We start from the raw sequence: 20,539 nt of genomic DNA, 5'->3' as shown, positions 1-20,539 counted from the left end.
GCTGTGAACTCTTTCCATTTAAGAAGAAAAACATAAATTATGCATACCTGATCATTTTTCTTCTGATGGAAAGAGTCCACAGCTCCCCACCCGTCATTTTATGTAGGTCGTCCTTGTTATTCTTCTGGCACCTTTCACTCTGATATTTCTTCTACTGTTCCTTTTTCCTCGGCAGAATGACTGGGAGATGAGGGGAGTGGGAGGAGTATTTAAGCCTTTGGCTGGGTTGTCTTTGCCTCCTCCTGGTGGCCAGGTTTTGAATTCCCAAAAGTAATGAATGCAGCTGTGGACTCTTTCCATCAGAAGAAAAGGAAATTATCAGGTAAGCATAATTTGTTTTTTTCACTAGGAGATGCACGCTTTGAGGCTATTGCACAGTTCTCTTTGTGCCGGTCATGTGACTGTAGGCCCTTCCGCTTGAGACTCTGAGCGGAGCAGCGTCAACATTTTTTTTGTGACGGTTGTAATTTTTTAATTTATATTTAATTCCTTAAATTTTTGGGAATTTATTCAGCTATGGACACTGACAGGGCCCCCACTAGAAATTGTGGGGCCCCTTACTTAACCATTGATCAGCCCCCCCCCCCCTTTGACATGTGCAATTTATGACCAAGTGACTAAAGCGTATATGCACTTTATTCTTAAGTGTAGTCAAACTTGGAAATTTTGTAAAGGTAGTACTACACAAACACAGAAACACATAGACACACATAATGTTTCACATATAGACACTCTAGCAGACACGCAAAGAAACACACAAACAATCTCAGACACAGACACCTACACAGACACTTGACACTTGTTTACATTCACCTGACAAGTAAGATGCCAACTAAATGATAACAGCATGCAGTGGCTGAAAGGAAGGGTCCTGAACAGTCTAAACAATAATTTAAAGGTTAAGTTGACTTCCAGAAAGGTCTCATTAGTCTCAAAGTGTAGAAAGATGTGAATAATTAGTAGTAAGGTCAAATGTCCTAAAAAGAAACAGACAATGGACACACACAGACAAACTCAAACACAAATTTGCACATACACCCAACTAAACACCCTCAGAGACAGCCTCCGAAAACACAGACATACACACTCACAGACACCCACAGAAAATACACAAAGGCACACACACACACACACCCTCACAGAGACATCCACAGAAAATGCACAAAGACGGACACAAAAACCCTCATAGAGAGATCCACAGAAAAAAAATACATACACACTCATAGAGACACCAACAAAAGCACAAAGACAAAAACACAGACACCCACAGAAACACTCACAGGAGGTACAATTTCTGCACATTGCCATCCCCTAGATAAAAAAAATAGCATAAATTAAGAGATCACTTTTTTTTTTTTTAAAGAATCATATTTGTAAATGTGCAAGCAAAAATACTTCTGTGAATTCAAAATTGTACATTATTAATCTGTCAGAATAGGTAGATGAAGAAACGTACTTTTGAAAGGTTGACATAATTTAAGATTCACTCAAAGGGGCCCAGGAGCTTGATACCCCTGTTTCTGCGCAAACCTTTCTCACACCTGCATCCACGATCTGGGTCCCAGCTCCAACAGTTGGGTGGCGCGAGAAGAACTCCTTTAAAAGATAGCACCTTGTCAAGTTACTTGCTCAGAGGCGGCTGAGGGATGAGCAAACGCCACAGTTTTCAGCAACTCCTCCTCCTGACCAATCCATAAGACTGTATGCTGACACAATTTGCTTGACGATCATTTTAGGAACATGAAGTACCTAAGCTCAAGCTATAACACCAAGTTGCTAAGTAGACTAATAACAGCGAGCAGTATCAAATGGCAGGTAAGTATAAAATTTATGATAAAGGAATATAAATTTACATAAAAACACCAAATGCCCAGTGTATATAGATATGTATCAGGGTCCCGATAAGGTACAGTTCACAAATACGGTCTAGCGCTGTCCTACATAGCGCATGGAAGCTGATTATGAGCAATATTTATTCAACTCCAGGATCTGTTAAAACCAACCGTCAAGGCTATGCTACACCCCTGACATCACTGGCACATGATGTTGTGTTGCGTGGATTACATTCTGACATAGGAATTGCTACTAATAAAGATGGTGAATGTACACAGAAACAGATTTCCGGTAAAAACATCCAAGTGGATATACAGTAAAAAGGTGGAACTACACATTCACATTTCATTCCTGGAAAAAGCCGACAGTACACAGCGAAACGTACAACGGAACGTAATCCACAAACACTCCATAACGTGCCTGTGACATCAGGGGCGGAGAGTAGCCTTGCCGTTTTTTTAGCGGTTCCCGGAGTGGGATACATACTGCTCCTAATCTATTTCCTTCCACTATATAGCACAGCTCTGGATGGTATTTGTGAAACTATATACACTGAGCATTTGGCATCTTTATGTCATTTTATATGCTTTTAGCATACATTTTATACTTACCTGCCATGGGATACTGTTTGCCTGCCAGTATAAATGTAGGTGTGCGTATTCCATAGAGCTTATTATAGTTCCACTTCACATGAGTAGTGAATCTTCTATTGCAATACAGATTTAAAATACAAAATTACACTATTATGTTTTTCTCTTTTTGAGGATTATTCAAATCTCTGGGTCACATAATGTCTGAGGGATGCAAAGCACAGGTGAATGTAAATGTGTTACATGTCTGAGGGCCACAATGCACACATAAGTGTATTTGTGTTTGACGCATCTGAGGGACGCAGGATGTATGTGAGTGTACATGTGTGAAGTGTCTGACGGACACCAGGTACAGGGGAGTGTATACATGTGATGTTTTTAAAGGGACGCAGAGCACAGGTGATTGTACATGTGTGACATGTCTGAAAGAAGCAGAGCACAGATGAGTTTGTGTGTGTGTTGTGCCTGAGGGATGCTTGGCACAGGTGAGTGTATGTGAATGAAGGGATTTAAGGGTGTAGGTGAGTGTACAGGTGTGAAGTGTCTGAGGGGGTGCAAGCCAGAGATGAGTCTGCATGTATAATGGGTCTGCAGGATGCAGGACACAGGCAAGTTTATGTGTGTTTGACATAGCTGAGAAACATAGGGTACATGTGAGTTTAGTGTGTGACATGTCTAGGGGAAGCAAGATATAGGGAAGTGTGTTTAAAGGGTACAGGGCACAGGTGAGTGTGCATGTATGATGTGTCTGAGGAATGCAAGGTACAGGTGATTCTACTTGTATGACATGTCTGAAGGACTCTTGGCACAGGTGAGTGTATGTATATGAAGGGATTTAAGGATGTAGATGAGGTGTATAGGTGTGATGTTTCTTAGGAGTGCAAGCCATAAGCGAGTCTACGTGTCTGATGGAAATAGGACACAGACGAGTTTCTGTATAACATTTCTGAGGGACTCTTGGCACAGGTGAGTGTACATATGTAGCAGGAAACAGATAAGAAAATGCATGTGGCATGTCTAAGGAAAGCAGGGCATATGTGAGCGTATGTATATAATGTGTCTGAGGAACGTAGGGTACAGGTGAGTGCATCTGTGTAACATGCCTTAGGGACGCAAGGCAAAGGTTGAGTGTTTGCGTGGAGCATTCAGATATTACAAATTATGCTTTAGTGTTAAAATGTGACCATGTGCTCATGTGAGTGCATGTGATCTGTCTGAGGGGCACAGGCCAGAGGTAAGCGTTTATGTATGTTGTGTTTAACAGAGCACAGGTAAGTGCACATGTGACATGTCTGAGGGATGCAGAACACAGGTGGGTGTATGCGTGTACATTAAATCAAAATGAATCTAATCAAAATTAAAGCTGATGCAAGCTTGTTAAAAAACAGCTCCAAAGTATGCACCCCTGATTCGCTCCTATGTGAAAATGGGTCACTGTTAGTAACGCATGCACATTGTATATGGTATCACCGCGAAGCGCATGCACAGTAGACTGTGAGAAAAGGCTTTGCGCATTAGAAAGGGACTTTGTGCACGATCACGAGAGATACGTATAGAGCGGGTGGGACCGCTCTATACGTCACATTGCTAAAATAGAGGAAGTAGAGGGTGGGAGGAGTTTGCCTAGTAATGGTAAGAAAAAAATATATAGATTAAAAGTACAATTATGAAAAAATATATAATAAAAAAAGTTAGCAATCGTATTGCTGTCAGTATTCTGTAAGGATGAATGAATTCTGGAGCGATTAACTTAACTTTCACTTTAAGATATTACAATTTCCTTGTGCAGTGTTAAATATTTAATATGTGAACATAGGCACAAGTGAGTGCATATGATGTGTATAAGGGGCACAGGGCAGAGCTGAGGGATGTAGGGTGCAGGTGAGTGTACATGTTTGTGTCTTAGGGTTACAGGGCAGTGTAGGGTGTTGACATTCTGGTATTACAGTTTTCTTGTGCAGTGCTCAAAGCCTAAAATGTGAAAATATTTATATAATCTATGCAGGTGATGTTAAGACTGAAGTTACACTTAATGCTGAACAAATGAATGATCTGTTTGTAAACATAAAACTGGAAGCTGTGAAGCAGGAAATCAGTGACAATATCAGTACAGGTGAGTGCACGTGTCTGATGTATATAGATTGTCTACCCCACTAGGAACAGGGATATTTTTACAAATGGAAAGTTTCTTTTCAAGAACCTTTACCCCCCCTTAAAACCCATAAATGCAAACGCCCCTGTTCTTTGTTGGTGATTGTGACATAATTTATGTAGGACTGAAATCCAAGTTTAAATGCAATGAGTGCAAAATACTAAAAATGGCTACAGCATAAGGGTATGAGATGGCATAGCAGTGAAAGGGTTACACTTGCTAGCTCTCAGTGTGATTACTTTTCTTCCTAATTGGAAAGAGCCCACAGCTGCATTCATTACTTTTGGGAAATAAGAACCTGGCCACCAGGAGGAGTCAGACACCACAGCCAAAGGCTTAAATACTCCTCCCACTTCCCTCATCATTCTTTGCCTTTCATCCCAGGAGGTTGGCAGAGAAGTTTCAGAATTTGTTTTGTCTCTTATGGAGGGTACTACTCTTCGCAATAGGACAGGAGTTTTAAGTAGCCCTATAAGCTTCTCAGTGAGGGCCTGGGTGGAAGTCCGGAGATGCAGGGAGAGTTCTCTTTCTCCAACATAGGTGTGTCCGGTCCACGGCGTCATCCTTACTTGTGGGATATTCTCTTCCCCAACAGGAAATGGCAAAGAGCCCAGCAAAGCTGGTCACATGATCCCTCCTAGGCTCCGCCTACCCCAGTCATTCTCTTTGCCGTTGTACAGGCAACATCTCCACGGAGATGGCTTAGAGTTTTTTAGTGTTTAACTGTAGTTTTTATTATTCAATCAAGAGTTTGTTATTTTAAAATAGTGCTGGTATGTACTATTTACTCAGAAACAGAAAAGAGATGAAGATTTCTGTTTGTATGAGGAAAATGATTTTAGCAACCGTTACTAAAATCCATGGCTGTTCCACACAGGACTGTTGAGAGGAATTAACTTCAGTTGGGGGAACAGTGTGCAGTCTCTTGCTGCTTGAGGTATGACACATTCTAACAAGACGATGTAATGCTGGAAGCTGTCATTTTCCCTATGGGATCCGGTAAGCCATGTTTATTAAGATAGTAAATAAGGGCTTCACAAGGGCTTATTAAGACTGTAGACTTTTTCTGGGCTAAATCGATTCATTATTAACACATATTTAGCCTTGAGGAATCATTTAATCTGGGTATTTTGATAAGTTTATATCGGCAGGCACTGTTTTAGACACCTTATTCTTTAGGGGCTTTCCCAAATCATAGGCAGAGCCTCATTTTCGCGCCGGTGTTGCGCACTTGTTTTTGAGAGGCATGACATGCAGTCGCATGTGTGAGGAGCTCTGATACATAGAAAAGACTTTCTGAAGGCGTCATTTGGTATCGTATTCCCCTTTGGGCTTGGTTGGGTCTCAGCAAAGCAGATACCAGGGACTGTAAAGGGGTTAAAGTTAAAAACGGCTCCGGTTCCGTTATTTTAAGGGTTAAAGCTTCCAAATTTGGTGTGCAATACTTTTAAGGCTTTAAGACACTGTGGTGAAATTTTGGTGAATTTTGAACAATTCCTTCATATTTTTTCGCAATTGCAGTAATAAAGTGTGTTCAGTTTAAAATTTAAAGTGACAGTAACGGTTTTATTTTAAAACGTTTTTTGTACTTTGTTATCAAGTTTATGCCTGTTTAACATGTCTGAACTACCAGATAGACTGTGTTCTGAATGTGGGGAAGCCAGAGTTCCTTCTCATTTAAATAAATGTGATTTATGTGACAATGACAATGATGCCCAAGATGATTCCTCAAGCGAGGGGAGTAAGCATGGTACTGCATCATTCCCTCCTTCGTCTACACGAGTCTTGCCCACTCAGGAGGCCCCTAGTACATCTAGCGCGCCAATACTCCTTACTATGCAACAATTAACGGCTGTAATGGATAATTCTGTCAAAAACATTTTAGCCAAAATGCACACTTATCAGCGTAAGCGCGACTGCTCTGTTTTAGATACTGAAGAGCATGACGACGCTGATAATAATGGTTCTGAAGGGCCCCTAAACCAGTCTGATGGGGCCAGGGAGGTTTTGTCTGAGGGAGAAATTACTGATTCAGGGAACATTTCTCAACAAGCTGAACCTGATGTGATTACGTTTAAATTTAAGTTGGAACATCTCCGCGCTCTGCTTAAGGAGGTATTATCCACTCTGGATGATTGTGACAATTTGGTCATCCCAGAGAAACTATGTAAAATGGACAAGTTCCTAGAGGTCCCGGGGCTCCCAGAAGCTTTTCCTATACCCAAGCGGGTGGCGGACATTGTAAATAAAGAATGGGAAAGGCCCGGTATTCCTTTCGTCCCTCCCCCCATATTTAAAAAATTGTTTCCTATGGTCGACCCCAGAAAGGACTTATGGCAGACAGTCCCCAAGGTCGAGGGAGCGGTTTCCACTTTAAACAAACGCACCACTATACCCATAGAAGATGGTTGTGCTTTCAAAGATCCTATGGATAAAAAATTAGAAGGTTTACTTAAAAAGATGTTTGTTCAGCAGGGTTACCTTCTACAACCAATTTCATGCATTGTCCCTGTCGCTACAGCCGCGTGTTTCTGGTTCGATGAGCTGATAAAGGCGGTCGATAGTGATTCTCCCCCTTATGAGGAGATTATGGACAGAATCAATGCTCTCAAATTGGCTAATTCTTTCACCCTAGACGCCACTTTGCAATTGGCTAGGTTAGCGGCTAAGAATTCTGGGTTTTCTATTGTGGCGCGCAGAGCGCTTTGGTTGAAATCTTGGTCAGCTGATGCGTCTTCCAAGAACAAGCTACTTAACATTCCTTTCAAGGGGAAAACGCTGTTTGGCCCTGACTTGAAAGAGATTATCTCTGATATCACTGGGGGTAAGGGCCACGCCCTTCCTCAGGATCGGCCTTTCAAGGCCAAAAATAAACCTAATTTTCGTCCCTTTCGTAGAAACGGACCAGCCCAAAGTGCTACGTCCTCTAAGCAAGAGGGTAATACTTCTCAAGCCAAGCCAGCTTGGAGACCAATGCAAGGCTGGAACAAGGGAAAGCAGGCCAAGAAACCTGCCACTGCTACCAAGACAGCATGAAATGTTGGCCCCCGATCCGGGACCGGATCTGGTGGGGGGCAGACTCTCTCTCTTCGCTCAGGCTTGGGCAAGAGATGTTCTGGATCCTTGGGCGCTAGAAATAGTCTCCCAAGGTTATTTTCTGGAGTTCAAGGGGCTTCCCCCAAGGGGGAGGTTCCACAGGTCTCAGTTGTCTTCAGACCACATAAAAAGACAGGCATTCTTACATTGTGTAGAAGACCTGTTAAAAATGGGAGTGATTCATCCTGTTCCATTAGGAGAACAAGGGATGGGGTTCTACTCCAATCTGTTCATAGTTCCCAAAAAAGAGGGAACGTTCAGACCAATCTTAGATCTCAAGATCTTAAACAAGTTTCTCAAGGTTCCATCGTTCAAGATGGAAACCATTCGAACAATTCTTCCTTCCATCCAGGAAGGTCAATTCATGACCACGGTGGATTTAAAGGATGCGTATCTACATATTCCTATCCACAAGGAACATCATCGGTTCCTAAGGTTCGCTTTCCTGGACAAGCATTACCAGTTCGTGGCGCTTCCTTTCGGATTAGCCACTGCTCCAAGGATTTTCACAAAGGTACTAGGGTCCCTTCTAGCTGTGCTAAGACCAAGGGGCATTGCCGTAGTACCTTACTTGGACGACATTCTGATTTAAGCGTCGTCCCTTCCTCAAGCAAAGGCTCACACGGACATTGTCCTGGCCTTTCTCAGATCTCACGGATGGAAAGTGAACGTGGAAAAGAGTTCTCTATCTCCGTCAACAAGGGTTCCCTTCTTGGGAACAATAATAGACTCCTTAGAAATGAGGATTTTTCTGACAGAGGCCAGAAAAACAAAACTTCTAGACTCTTGTCGGATACTTCATTCCGTTCCTCTTCCTTCCATAGCGCAGTGCATGGAAGTGATAGGTTTGATGGTAGCGGCAATGGACATAGTTCCTTTTGCGCGCATTCATCTAAGACCATTACAACTGTGCATGCTCAGTCAGTGGAATGGGGACTATACAGACTTGTCTCCGAAGATACAAGTAAATCAGAGGACCAGAGACTCACTCCGTTGGTGGCTGTCCCTGGACAACCTGTCACAAGGGATGACCTTCCGCAGACCAGAGTGGGTCATTGTCACGACCGACGCCAGTCTGATGGGCTGGGGCGCGGTCTGGGGATCCCTGAAAGCTCAGGGTCTTTGGTCTCGGGAAGAATCTCTTCTACCGATAAATATTCTGGAACTGAGAGCGATATTCAATGCTCTCAAGGCTTGGCCTCAGCTAGCGAGGGCCAAGTTCATACGGTTTCAATCAGACAACATGACAACTGTTGCGTACATCAACCATCAGGGGGGAACAAGGAGTTCCCTAGCGATGGAAGAAGTGACCAAAATCATTCTATGGGCGGAGTCTCACTCCTGCCACCTGTCTGCTATCCACATCCCAGGAGTGGAAAATTGGGAAGCGGATTTTCTGAGTCGTCAGACATTGCATCCGGGGGAGTGGGAACTCCATCCGGAAATCTTTGCCCAAGTCACTCAACTGTGGGGCATTCCAGACATGGATCTGATGGCCTCTCGTCAGAACTTCAAAGTTCCTTGCTACGGGTCCAGATCCAGGGATCCCAAGGCGGCTCTAGTGGATGCACTAGTAGCTCCTTGGACCTTCAAACTAGCTTATGTGTTCCCGCCGTTTCCTCTCATCCCCAGGCTGGTAGCCAGGATCAATCAGGAGAGGGCGTCGGTGATCTTGATAGCTCCTGCGTGGCCACGCAGGACTTGGTATGCAGATCTGGTGAATATGTCATCGGCTCCACCATGGAAGCTACCTTTGAGACGAGACCTTCTTGTTCAGGGTCCGTTCGAACACCCGAATCTGGTCTCACTCCAGCTGACTGCTTGGAGATTGAACGCTTGATCTTATCGAAGCGAGGGTTCTCAGATTCTGTTATCGATACTCTTGTTCAGGCCAGAAAGCCTGTAACTAGAAAGATTTACCACAAAATTTGGAAAAAATATATCTGTTGGTGTGAATCTAAAGGATTCCCTTGGGACAAGGTTAAGATTCCTAAGATTCTATCCTTCCTTCAAGAAGGATTGGAAAAAGGATTATCTGCAAGTTCCCTGAAGGGACAGATTTCTGCCTTGTCTGTGTTACTTCACAAAAAGCTGGCAGCTGTGCCAGATGTTCAAGCCTTTGTTCAGGCTCTGGTCAGAATCAAGCCTGTTTACAAACCTTTGACTCCTCCTTGGAGTCTCAACTTAGTTCTTTCAGTTCTTCAGGGGGTTCCGTTTGAACCCTTACATTCCGTTGATATTAAGTTATTATCTTGGAAAGTTTTGTTTTTGGTTGCAATTTCTTCTGCTAGAAGAGTTTCAGAATTATCTGCTCTGCAGTGTTCTCCTCCTTATCTGGTGTTCCATGCAGATAAGGTGGTTTTACGTACTAAACCTGGTTTTCTTCCAATAGTTGTTTCTAACAAAAACATTAACCAGGAGATTATCGTACCTTCTCTGTGTCCGAAACCAGTTTCGAAGAAGGAACGTTTGTTGCACAATTTGGATGTTGTTCGCGCTCTAAAATTCTATTTAGATGCTACAAAGGATTTTAGACAAACATCTTCCTTGTTTGTTGTTTAGTCCGGTAAAAGGAGAGGTCAAAAAGCAACTTCTACCTCTCTCTCTTTTTGGATTAAAAGCATCATCAGATTGGCTTACGAGACTGCCGGACGGCAGCCTCCCGAAAGAATCACAGCTCATTCCACTAGGGCTGTGGCTTCCACATGGGCCTTCAAGAACGAGGCTTCTGTTGATCAGATATGTAGGGCAGCGACTTGGTCTTCACTGCACACTTTTACCAAATTTTACAAGTTTGATACTTTTGCTTCTTCTGAGGCTATTTTTGGGAGAAAGGTTTTGCAAGCCGTGGTGCCTTCCATTTAGGTGACCTGATTTGCTCCCTCCCTTCATCCGTGTCCTAAAGCTTTGGTATTGGTTCCCACAAGTAAGGATGACGCCGTGGACCGGACACACCTATGTTGGAGAAAACAGAATTTATGTTTACCTGATAAATTACTTTCTCCAACGGTGTGTCCGGTCCACGGCCCGCCCTGGTTTTTTAATCAGGTCTGATGATTTATTTTCTTTAACTACAGTCACCACGGTATCATATGGTTTCTCCTATGCAAATATTCCTCCTTAACGTCGGTCGAATGACTGGGGTAGGCGGAGCCTAGGAGGGATCATGTGACCAGCTTTGCTGGGCTCTTTGCCATTTCCTGTTGGGGAAGAGAATATCCCACAAGTAAGGATGACGCCGTGGACCGGACACACCGTTGGAGAAAGTAATTTATCAGGTAAACATAAATTCTGTTTTTGCGACACCATCCCGACTCATAATAACAGCTCCTACAGCAATCAGCGTTGACGAGTTTTGCAGACTGCTTTTCTCAAGTCCATGCTACGACCTGTCACACTTGAAGGGCCGCGTTCCTGTTCCACGGCGTAGATTCTGGTAAGATTGTTTCATTGTTTTATTACATGATGTTAACACAGAAGACAGGTCACAGTGCGGCGCCTTTTATCTTTATATAATCAAGGGTTAATATCTCCTTAGGGGTATTATTGAACAGGGGGGGATAATAATCTTATATGTTTATTTGATTTCTTCTACAAGATATGACGAGTCCACGGATTTCATCCTTACTTGTAGGATTTATCCTCCTGCTAACAGGAAGTGGCAAAGAGCACCACAGCAGAGCTGTATATACAGCTCCTCCCTTCCCTCCACCTCCAGTCATTCTCTTTGCCTATGTTAGTACTAGGAAGAGGTAAAGTGAGGTGTTAGTTTTATTTTATTCAATCAAGAATTTTTTATTTTAAAATAGTGCCAGTGAGTACTGTTTTTCTCAGGGGGAAATCGTCAGTATATTGCTTTCCTAGAAGAGTGGAGAAACATCGTTATTTCTGCCCTGATGTGTATGATCTTAGCTGATATTTCTAAGATCCATGATGGTTCCCACAGTGCAGCTGAAGGTAGTGGGAAAAAAAATCTTCAGTGTGGGGAATGGTGTTGTGCTGCAAGCAACATTAAGGTATGTTCAGTCTTTTGTTTTCTGGGGAGACATGATGCATCAGAACAGACTGATGTTTTCCCTATATAGGGAAGGGTAAGCAGTATACACTATATAAAAGGAGATGGTGTACCTGAAATCCCTTTATTTCTCTTGTAAGGTGTATCCAGTCCACGGATCATCCATTACTTGTGGGATATTCTCATTCCCAACAGGAAGTTGCAAGAGGACACGCACAGCAGAGCTGTAATATAGCTCCACCCCTAACTGTCATAGCCAGTCATTCTCTTGCAACTCTCAACAAGCTAGGATGTTGTAGGAGAGAGTGGTTAAATATAGTTAGTTTATTTTCTTCAATCAAAAGTTTGTTATTTTTAAATAGTACCGGAGTTGTGCTATTTTATCTCAGGCAGTAAATAGAAGAAGAATCTGCCTGAGGTTTCTATGATCTTAGCAGGTTGTAACTAAGATCCATTGCTATTCTCACATATGTCTGAGGGGATTACACAGATGAGGTAACTTCAGCGAGAGAATGGCGTGCAGTTTATTCTGCTATCAGGTATGTGCAGTTATAATTTTTTCTAGAGATGGAAAACACTAGAAAATGCTGCTGATACCGGATTAATGTAAGTTAAGCCTGAATACAGTGATTTAATAACGACTGGTATCATGCTTACTCCCAGGGGTAATACCCTTATGATATTGCAATATAAACGTTTGCTGGCATGTTTAATCGTTTTTATATATGCATTGGTGATAAAACTTTATTGGGGCCTAGTTTTTTCCACATGGCTGGCTTAAATTCTGACTAGAAACAGTTTTACTGAGGCCTTCCACTGTTATAGTATAAAAGTTACAGTTGGTGCAGTTAAAATTACAAACTGTGACATCCAGCTTCCCTCAGGAGTCCCCTGTATGCTATAGGACATCTCTAAAGGGCTCAAAGGCTTTCCAAAGTCGTTTATTTGGGAAGGTAGGACCACAGCTTGCTGTGGCAGTTGGTTGTGACTGTTAAAAAAAAAAAACACCAAAAAAATCATCCATTTGCAAGTGGATGCAATGCTCTGCTAGCCTATTACATACACTGTAAAAATTTTGTTTTATTTACTGCATTTTTTCACTGTTTTTCAAATTCTGACAAAATTTGTTTCTCTTAAAGGCACAGTACCGTTTTTTATATTTGCTTGTTAACTTGATTTAAAGTGTTTTCCAAGCTTGCTAGTCTCATTGTTAGTCTGTATAAACATGTCTGACATAGAAGAAACTCCTTGTTCATTATGTTTAAAAGCCATGGTGGAACCCCCTCTTAGAATGTGTACCAAATGTACTAATTTCATTTTATGCAATAAAGATCATATTCTGTTTTTAAAAATATTATCACCAGAGGAATCTGACGAGGGGAAAGTTATGCCGACTAACTCTCCCCACGTGTCAGACCCTTTGACTCCCGCCCAAGGGACTCACGCTCAAATGGTGCCAAGTACATCTAGGGCGCCCATAGCGTTTACTTTACAAGACATGGCGGCAGTCATGGATAATACACTGTCAGCGGTATTAGCCAGACTACCTGAACTTAGAGGTTAGCGAGATAGCTCTGGGGTGAGACAAAATGCAGAGCATACTGACGCTTTAAGAACCATGTCTGATACTGCCTCACAATATGCAGAAGCTGAGGAAGGAGAGCTTCAGTCAGTGGGTGATGTTAATGACTCAGGAAAGATACCTGATTCTAATATTTCTACATTTAAATTTAAGCTTGAACACCTCCGCGTGTTACTTAGGGAGTTTTTAGCTGCTCTGAATGACTGTGATACTATTGCAGTGCCAGAGAAATTTTGTAGACTGGATAAATGCTTTGCAGTGCCGGTGTGTACTGATGTTTTTCCAATACCTAAAAGGTTTACAGAAATTATTAATAAGGAATGGGATAGACCAGGTGTGCCGTTCTCTTCCCCTCCTATTTTTAGAAAAATGTTTTCCAATAGACGCCACCACACGGGACTTATGGCAGACAGTCCCTAAGGTGGAGGGAGCAGTTTCTACTCTAGCAAAGCGTACTACTATCCCTGTCGAGGACAGTTGTGCTTTTTTAGAGCCAATGGATAAAAAATTCGAAGGTTACCTTAAGAAAATATTTATTCAACAAGGTTTTATCCTACAGCCCATTGCATGCATTGCCCCTGTCACTGCTGCTGCGGCGTACTGGTTTGAGTCTCTGGAAGAGGCTTTACAGGTAGAGACTCCATTGGATGACATACTTGGCAAACTTAGAGCACTTAAGCTAGCCAATTATTTTATTTCTGATGCCATTGTTCATTTGAATAAACTAACGGCTAAGAATTCTGGTTTTGCTATACAGGCGCGCAGAGCGCTATGGCTTAAATAATGGTCAGCAACCGTGACTTTAAAATCTAAGCTACTTAACATTCCCTTCAAGGGGCAGACCCTATTCGGGCCTGGTTTGAAGGAGATTATTGCTGATATCACGGGAGGAAAAGGTTGTGCCCTTCCTCAGGACAGGTCCAAATCTAGGGCCAAACAGTCTAATTTTCGTGCCTTTCGAAACTTCAAGGCAGGTGCGGCATCAACTTCCTCTAATAATAAACAAGAGGGAACTTTTGCTCAATCCAAGACGGTCTGGAGACCAAACCAGACCTGGAAAAAAGGTAAGCAGGTCAAAAAGCCTGCTGCTGCCTCTAAGACAGCATGAAGGAAGGCCCCCCTATCCGGTAACGGATCTAGTAGGGGGCAGACTTTCACTCTTCGCCCAGGCGTGGGCAAGAGATGTTCAGGATCCCTGGGCGTTGGAAATTATATCCCAGGGATATCTTCTGGACTTCAAAGCTTCCCCCCCAAAAGGGAGATTTCACCTTTCACAATTATCTGCAAACCAGATAAAGAGTGAGGCATTCTTACACTGTGTACGAGACCTCCTAGTTATGGGTGTGATCCATCCATTTCCTAAGGAGGAACAGGGTTTTTACTCAAATCTGTTTGTGGTTCCCAAAAAAGAGGGAACCTTCAGACCGATTTTGGATCTAAAGATCTTAAACAAATTCCTCAAAGTTCCGTCGTTCAAGATGGAAACTAATCGTACCATCCTACCACTGATCCAGGAGGGTCAATATATGACTACGGTGGATCTAAAGGATGCTTATCTTCACATTCCGATACACAAAGATCATCATCGGTTTCTCAGGTTTGCCTTTCAAGACAGGCATTACCAGTTGTAGCTCTTCCATTTGGATTAGCTACAGCCCCAAGAATCTTTACAAAGGTTCTAGGGTCGCTTTTGGCGGTCCTAAGGCCGCGGGGCATAGCAGTAGCCCCTTATTTAGACGACATCCTGATACAGGCGTCAAACTTCCAAATTGCCAAGTTTCATACGGACGTAGTACTGGTATTTCTGAGGTCGCATGGGTGGAAAGTGAACGAGGAAAAGTGTTCTCTATCCCCACTCACAAGAGTTTCCTTTCTAGGGACTCTGATAGATTCTGTAGAAATTAAAATTTACCTTGACGGAGTCCAGGTTATCAAAGCTTCTAAATTCCTGTCGAGTTCTTCATTCCATTCCGTGCCCTTTGGTGGCTCAGTGTATGGAAGTAATCGGCTTAATGGTAGCGGCAATGGACATAGTGCCGTTTGCACGCTTACATCTCAGACCGCTGCAACTATGCAGGCTCAGTCAGTGGAGCGGGGATTACACAGATTTGGCCCCTCAACTGAATCTGGACCAAGAGACCAGGGATCCTCTTCCCTGGTGGCTATCTCGGGTCCATCTGTCCAAAGGTATGACCTTCGCAGGCCAGATTGGACTATTGTAACAACAAATGCCAGCCTTCTAGGTTGGGGTGCAGTCTAGAACTCCCTGAAGGCTCAGGGATCGTGGACTCAGGAGGAGTCTCTCCTTCCAATAAATATTCTGGAACTAAGAGCGATATTCAAGGCTCTTCAGGTTTGGCCTCAGTTAGCATCTCTGAGATACATCGGTCAACATCACGACTGTAGCTTACATCAACCATCGAGGGGGAACAAGAAGTTCCCTAGAGATGTTAGAAGTTTCAAAAATAATTCACTGGGCAGAGATTCACTCTTGCCACCTATCAGCTATCCATATCCCAGGTGTAGAGCACTGGGAGGCGGATTTTCTAAGTCGTCAGACTTTTCATCCGGGAGAGTGGGAATTCCATCCGGAGGTATTTGCACAACTGATTCTCCGTTGGGGCAAACCAGAACTGGATCTCATGGCGTCTCGCCAGAACGCCAAGCTTCCGTGTTACGGATCCAGGTCCAGGGATCCCAAGGCGACACTGATAGATACTCTAGCAGCGCCCTGGTCTTTCAACCTGGCTTATGTGTTTCCACCGTTTCCTCTGCTCCCTCGACTGATTGCCAAGATCAAGCAGGAGAGAGCATCGGTGATTCTGATAGCATCTGCGTGGCCACGCAGGACCTGGTATGCAGATCTAGTGGACATGTCATCCTTTCCACCATGGTCTCTGCCTCTGAGACAGGACCTTCTACTTCAGGGTCCTTTCAACCATCCAAATCTAATTTCTCTGAGGCTGACTGCCTGGAGATTGAATGCTTGATTTTATCAAAGCGTGGCTTCTCCGAGTCAGTTATTGATACCTTAATACAGGCACGAAAGCCTGTCACCAGGAAAATTTACCATAAGGTATGGCGTAGATATCTTTATTGGTGTGAATCCAAGGGTTAATCATGGAGTAAGGTCAGGATTCCTAGGATTTTATCTTTTCTCCAAGAAGGTTTGGAAAAAGGATTGTCAGCTAGTTCCTTAAAGGGACAGATTTTTGCTCTGTCTATTTTTTGCACTAGTGTCTGGCAGATGTTCCAGACGTTCAGGCATTTTGTCAGGCTTTAGTTTGAATCAAGCCTGTGTTTAAACCTGTTGCTCCACCATGGAGCTTAAACTTGGTTCTTAAGGTTCTTCAAGGAGTTCCGTTTGAACCTTTTCATTCCATAGATATCAAACTTTTATCTTGGAAAGTTTTTTTTTTGGTAGCTATTTCCTCGGCTCGTAGAGTCTCTGAGCTATCTGCCTTACAATGTGATTCTCCTTATCTGATTTTTCATACGGATAAGGTAGTCCTGCGTACCAAACCTGGGTTCTTACCTAAGGTGGTATCTAACAAAAATATCAATCAAGAGATTGTGGTTCCATCCTTGTGTTACACAATCTGGACGTGGTCTGTGCTTTAAAGTTTTACTTACAAGCTACTAAATATTTTCGTCAAACATCTGCTTTGTTTGTTGTCTACTCTGGACAGAGGAGAGGTCAAAAGGCTTTGGCAACCTCTTTTTCTTTTTGGCTAAGAAGCTTAATCCACTTAGCCTATGAGACTGCTGGACAGCAGCCTCCTGAAAGGATTACAGCTCATTCCACTAGAGCTGTGGCTTCCACTTGGGCCTTTAAAAATGAGGCTTCTGTTGAACAGATTTGCAAGGCGACTTGGTCTTCGCTTCATACTTTTTCAAAATTTTACAAATTTGATACTTTTGCTTCTTCGGAGGCTATATTTGGTAGAAAGGTTTTACAGACAGTGGTTCCTTCCATTTAAGTTCCTGCCTTGTCCCTCCCTTCATCCGTGTACTTTAGCTTTGGTATTGGTATCCCACAAGTAATGGATGATCCGTGGACTGGATACACCTTACAAGAGAAAACACAATTTCTCCAACATAGGTGTGTCCGGTCCACGGCGTCATCCTTACTTGTGGGATATTCTCTTCCCCAACAGGAAATGGCAAAGAGCCCAGCAAAGCTGGTCACATGATCCCTCCTAGGCTCCGCCTACCCCAGTCATTCTCTTTGCCGTTGTACAGGCAACATCTCCACGGAGATGGCTTAGAGTTTTTTAGTGTTTAACTGTAGTTTTTCATTATTCAATCAAGAGTTTGTTATTTTCAAATAGTGCTGGTACGTACTATTTACTCAGAAACAGAAAAGAGATGAAGAATTCTGTTTGTATGAGGAAAATGATTTTAGCAACCGTAACTAAAATCCATGGCTGTTCCACACAGGACTGTTGAGAGCTATTAACTTCAGTTGGGGGAACAGTTTGCAGTCTCTTGCTGCTTGAGGTATGACACATTCTAACAAGACGATGTAATGCTGGAAGCTGTCATTTTCCCTATGGGATCCGGTAAGCCATGTTTATTACGATTGTAAATAAGGGCTTCACAAGGGCTTATTTAAACTGTAGACTTTTTTTGGGCTAAATCGATTGATATTAACACTTATTTAGCCTTGAGGAATCATTTATTCTGGGTATTTTGATTTAATAATATCGGCAGGCACTGTTTTAGACACCTTATTCTTTAGGGGCTTTCCCAAAGCATAGGCAGAGTCTCATTTTCGCGCCGGTGTTGCGCACTTGTTTTTGAGAGGCATGGCATGCAGTCGCATGTGAGAGGAGCTCTGATACTTATAAAAGACTTCTGAAGGCGTCATTTGGTATCGTATTCCCCTTTGGGTTTGGTTGGGTCTCAGCAAAGCAGATACCAGGGACTGTAAAGGGGTTTAAAGCTTAAAACGGCTCCGGTTCCGTTATTTTAAGGGTTAAAGCTTCCAAAATTGGTGTGCAATATTTTCAAGGCTTTAAGACGCTGTGGTGAAAATTTGGTGAATTTTGAACAATTCCTTCATGTTTTTTCGCAATTGCAGTAATAAAGTGTGTTCAGTTTAAAATTTAAAGTGACAGTAACGGTTTTATTTTAAAACGTTTTTTGTACTTTCTGATCAAGTTTATGCCTGTTTAACATGTCTGAACTACCAGATAGACTGTGTTCTGAATGTGGGGAAGCCAGAATTCCTATTCATTTAAATAAATGTGATTTATGTGATAATGACAATGATGCCCAAGATGATTCCTCAAGTGAGGGGAGTAAGCATGGTACTGCATCATTCCCTCCTTCGTCTACACGAGTCTTGCCCACTCAGGAGGCCCCTAGTACATCTAGCGCGCCAATACTCCTTACTATGCAACAATTAACGGCTGTAATGGATAATTCTGTCAAAAACATTTTAGCCAAAATGAACCCTTGTCAGCGTAAGCGTGGCTGCTCTGTTTTAGTTACTGAAGAGCATGACGACGCTGATATTAATATCTCTGAAGGGCCCCTAACCCAATCTGAGGGGGCCAGGGAGGTTTTGTCTGAGGGAGAAATTACTGATTTAGGGAACATTTCTCAGCAGGCTGAATCTGATGTGATTACATTTAAATTTAAATTGGAACATCTCCGCATTTTGCTTAAGGAGGTATTATCCACTCTGGATGATTGTGAAAATTTAGTCATCCCAGAGAAACTATGTAAAATGGACAAGTTCCTAGAGGTGCCGGGGCTCCCAGAAGCTTTTCCTATACCCAAGCGGGTGGCGGACATTGTTAATAAAGAATGGGAAAGGCCCGGTATTCCTTTCGTCCCTCCCCCCATATTTAAAAAATTGTTTCCTATGGTCGACCCCAGAAAGGACTTATGGCAGTCAGTCCCCAAGGTCGAGGGAGCGGTTTCTACTTTAAACAAACGCACCACTATTCCCATAGAGGATAGTTGTGCTTTCAAAGATCCTATGGATAAAAAATTAGAAGGTTTGCTTAAAAAGATGTTTGTTCAGCAGGGTTACCTTCTACAACCCATTTCATGCATTGTCCCTGTCACTACAGCCGCATATTTCTGGTTTGATGAACTGCTTAAGGTGCTCGATAGTGACTCTCCTCCTTATGAGGAGATTATGGACAGAATCAATGCTCTCAAATTGGCTAATTCTTTCACTCTAGACGCCTCTTTGCAATTGGCTAAGTTAGCGGCTAAGAACTCTGGGTTTGCTATTGTGGCGCGCAGAGCGCTTTGGTTGAAATCTTGGTCGGCTGATGCGTCTTCCAAGAACAAGCTACTAAACATTCCTTTCAAGGGGAAAACGCTGTTTGGCCCTGACTTGAAAGAGATTATCTCTGATATCACTGGGGGTAAGGGCCACGCCCTTCCTCAGGATCGGCCCTTCAAGGCAAAAAATAGACCTAATTTTCGTCCCTTTCGTAAAAACGGACCAGCCCAAGGTGCTACGTCCTCTAAGCAAGAGGGTAATACTTCTCAGGCCAAGCCAGCTTGGAGACCAATGCAAGGCTGGAACAAGGGAAAGCAGGCCAAGAAACCTGCCACTGCTACCAAGACAGCATGAAATATTGGCCCCCGATCCGGGACCGGATCTGGTGGGGGGCAGACTCTCTCTCTTCGCTCAGGCTTGGGCAAGAGATGTTCTGGATCCTTGGGCGCTAGAAATAGTCTCCCAGGGTTATCTTCTGGAATTCAAGGGACTTCCCCCAAGGGGGAGGTTCCACAAGTCTTCAGACCACATAAAAAGACAGGCGTTCTTACATTGTGTAGAAGACCTGTTAAAAATGGGAGTGATTCATCCTGTTCCATTAAGAGAACAAGGGATGGGGTTCTACTCCAATCTGTTCATAGTTCCCAAAAAAGAGGGAACGTTCAGACCAATCCTAGATCTCAAGATCTTAAACAAATTTCTCAAGGTTCCATCGTTCAAGATGGAAACCATTCGAACTATCCTTCCTTCCATCCAGGAAGGTCAATTTATGACCACGGTGGATTTAAAGGATGCGTATCTACATATTCCTATCCACAAGGAACATCATCGGTTCCTAAGGTTTGCATTCCTGGACAAACATTACCAGTTCGTGGCGCTTCCTTTCGGATTAGCCACTGCTCCAAGGATTTTCACAAAGGTACTAGGGTCCCTTCTAGCGGTGCTAAGACCAAGGGGCATTGCAGTAGTACCTTACCTGGACGACATTCTGATTCAAGCGTCGTCCCTTCCTCAAGCAAAGGCTCAC

General features: G+C 43.1%; 1 protein-coding gene across 2 annotated transcripts in view; it reads left to right on the top strand.

The window, feature by feature from the left end:
• Positions 1–20,539, top strand: part of LOC128657286 (gastrula zinc finger protein XlCGF53.1-like) — a 163,249-nt gene that overhangs the window by 104,179 nt on the left and 38,531 nt on the right. For both annotated transcript variants that reach the window (XM_053711569.1, XM_053711568.1), the window contains one exon: positions 4,429–4,536. In XM_053711569.1, the coding sequence (XP_053567544.1) occupies positions 4,429–4,536 (108 nt within the window). The remainder of the gene's footprint in view (positions 1–4,428; positions 4,537–20,539) is intronic.

This window comes from Bombina bombina, chromosome 4 (assembly GCF_027579735.1).
Source record: "Bombina bombina isolate aBomBom1 chromosome 4, aBomBom1.pri, whole genome shotgun sequence".
Taxonomy (NCBI): Eukaryota; Metazoa; Chordata; class Amphibia; order Anura; family Bombinatoridae; genus Bombina; species Bombina bombina.
The sequence above is the reverse complement of the archived record's forward strand: the minus strand, read 5'-3'. Positions and strand labels throughout refer to the sequence as shown.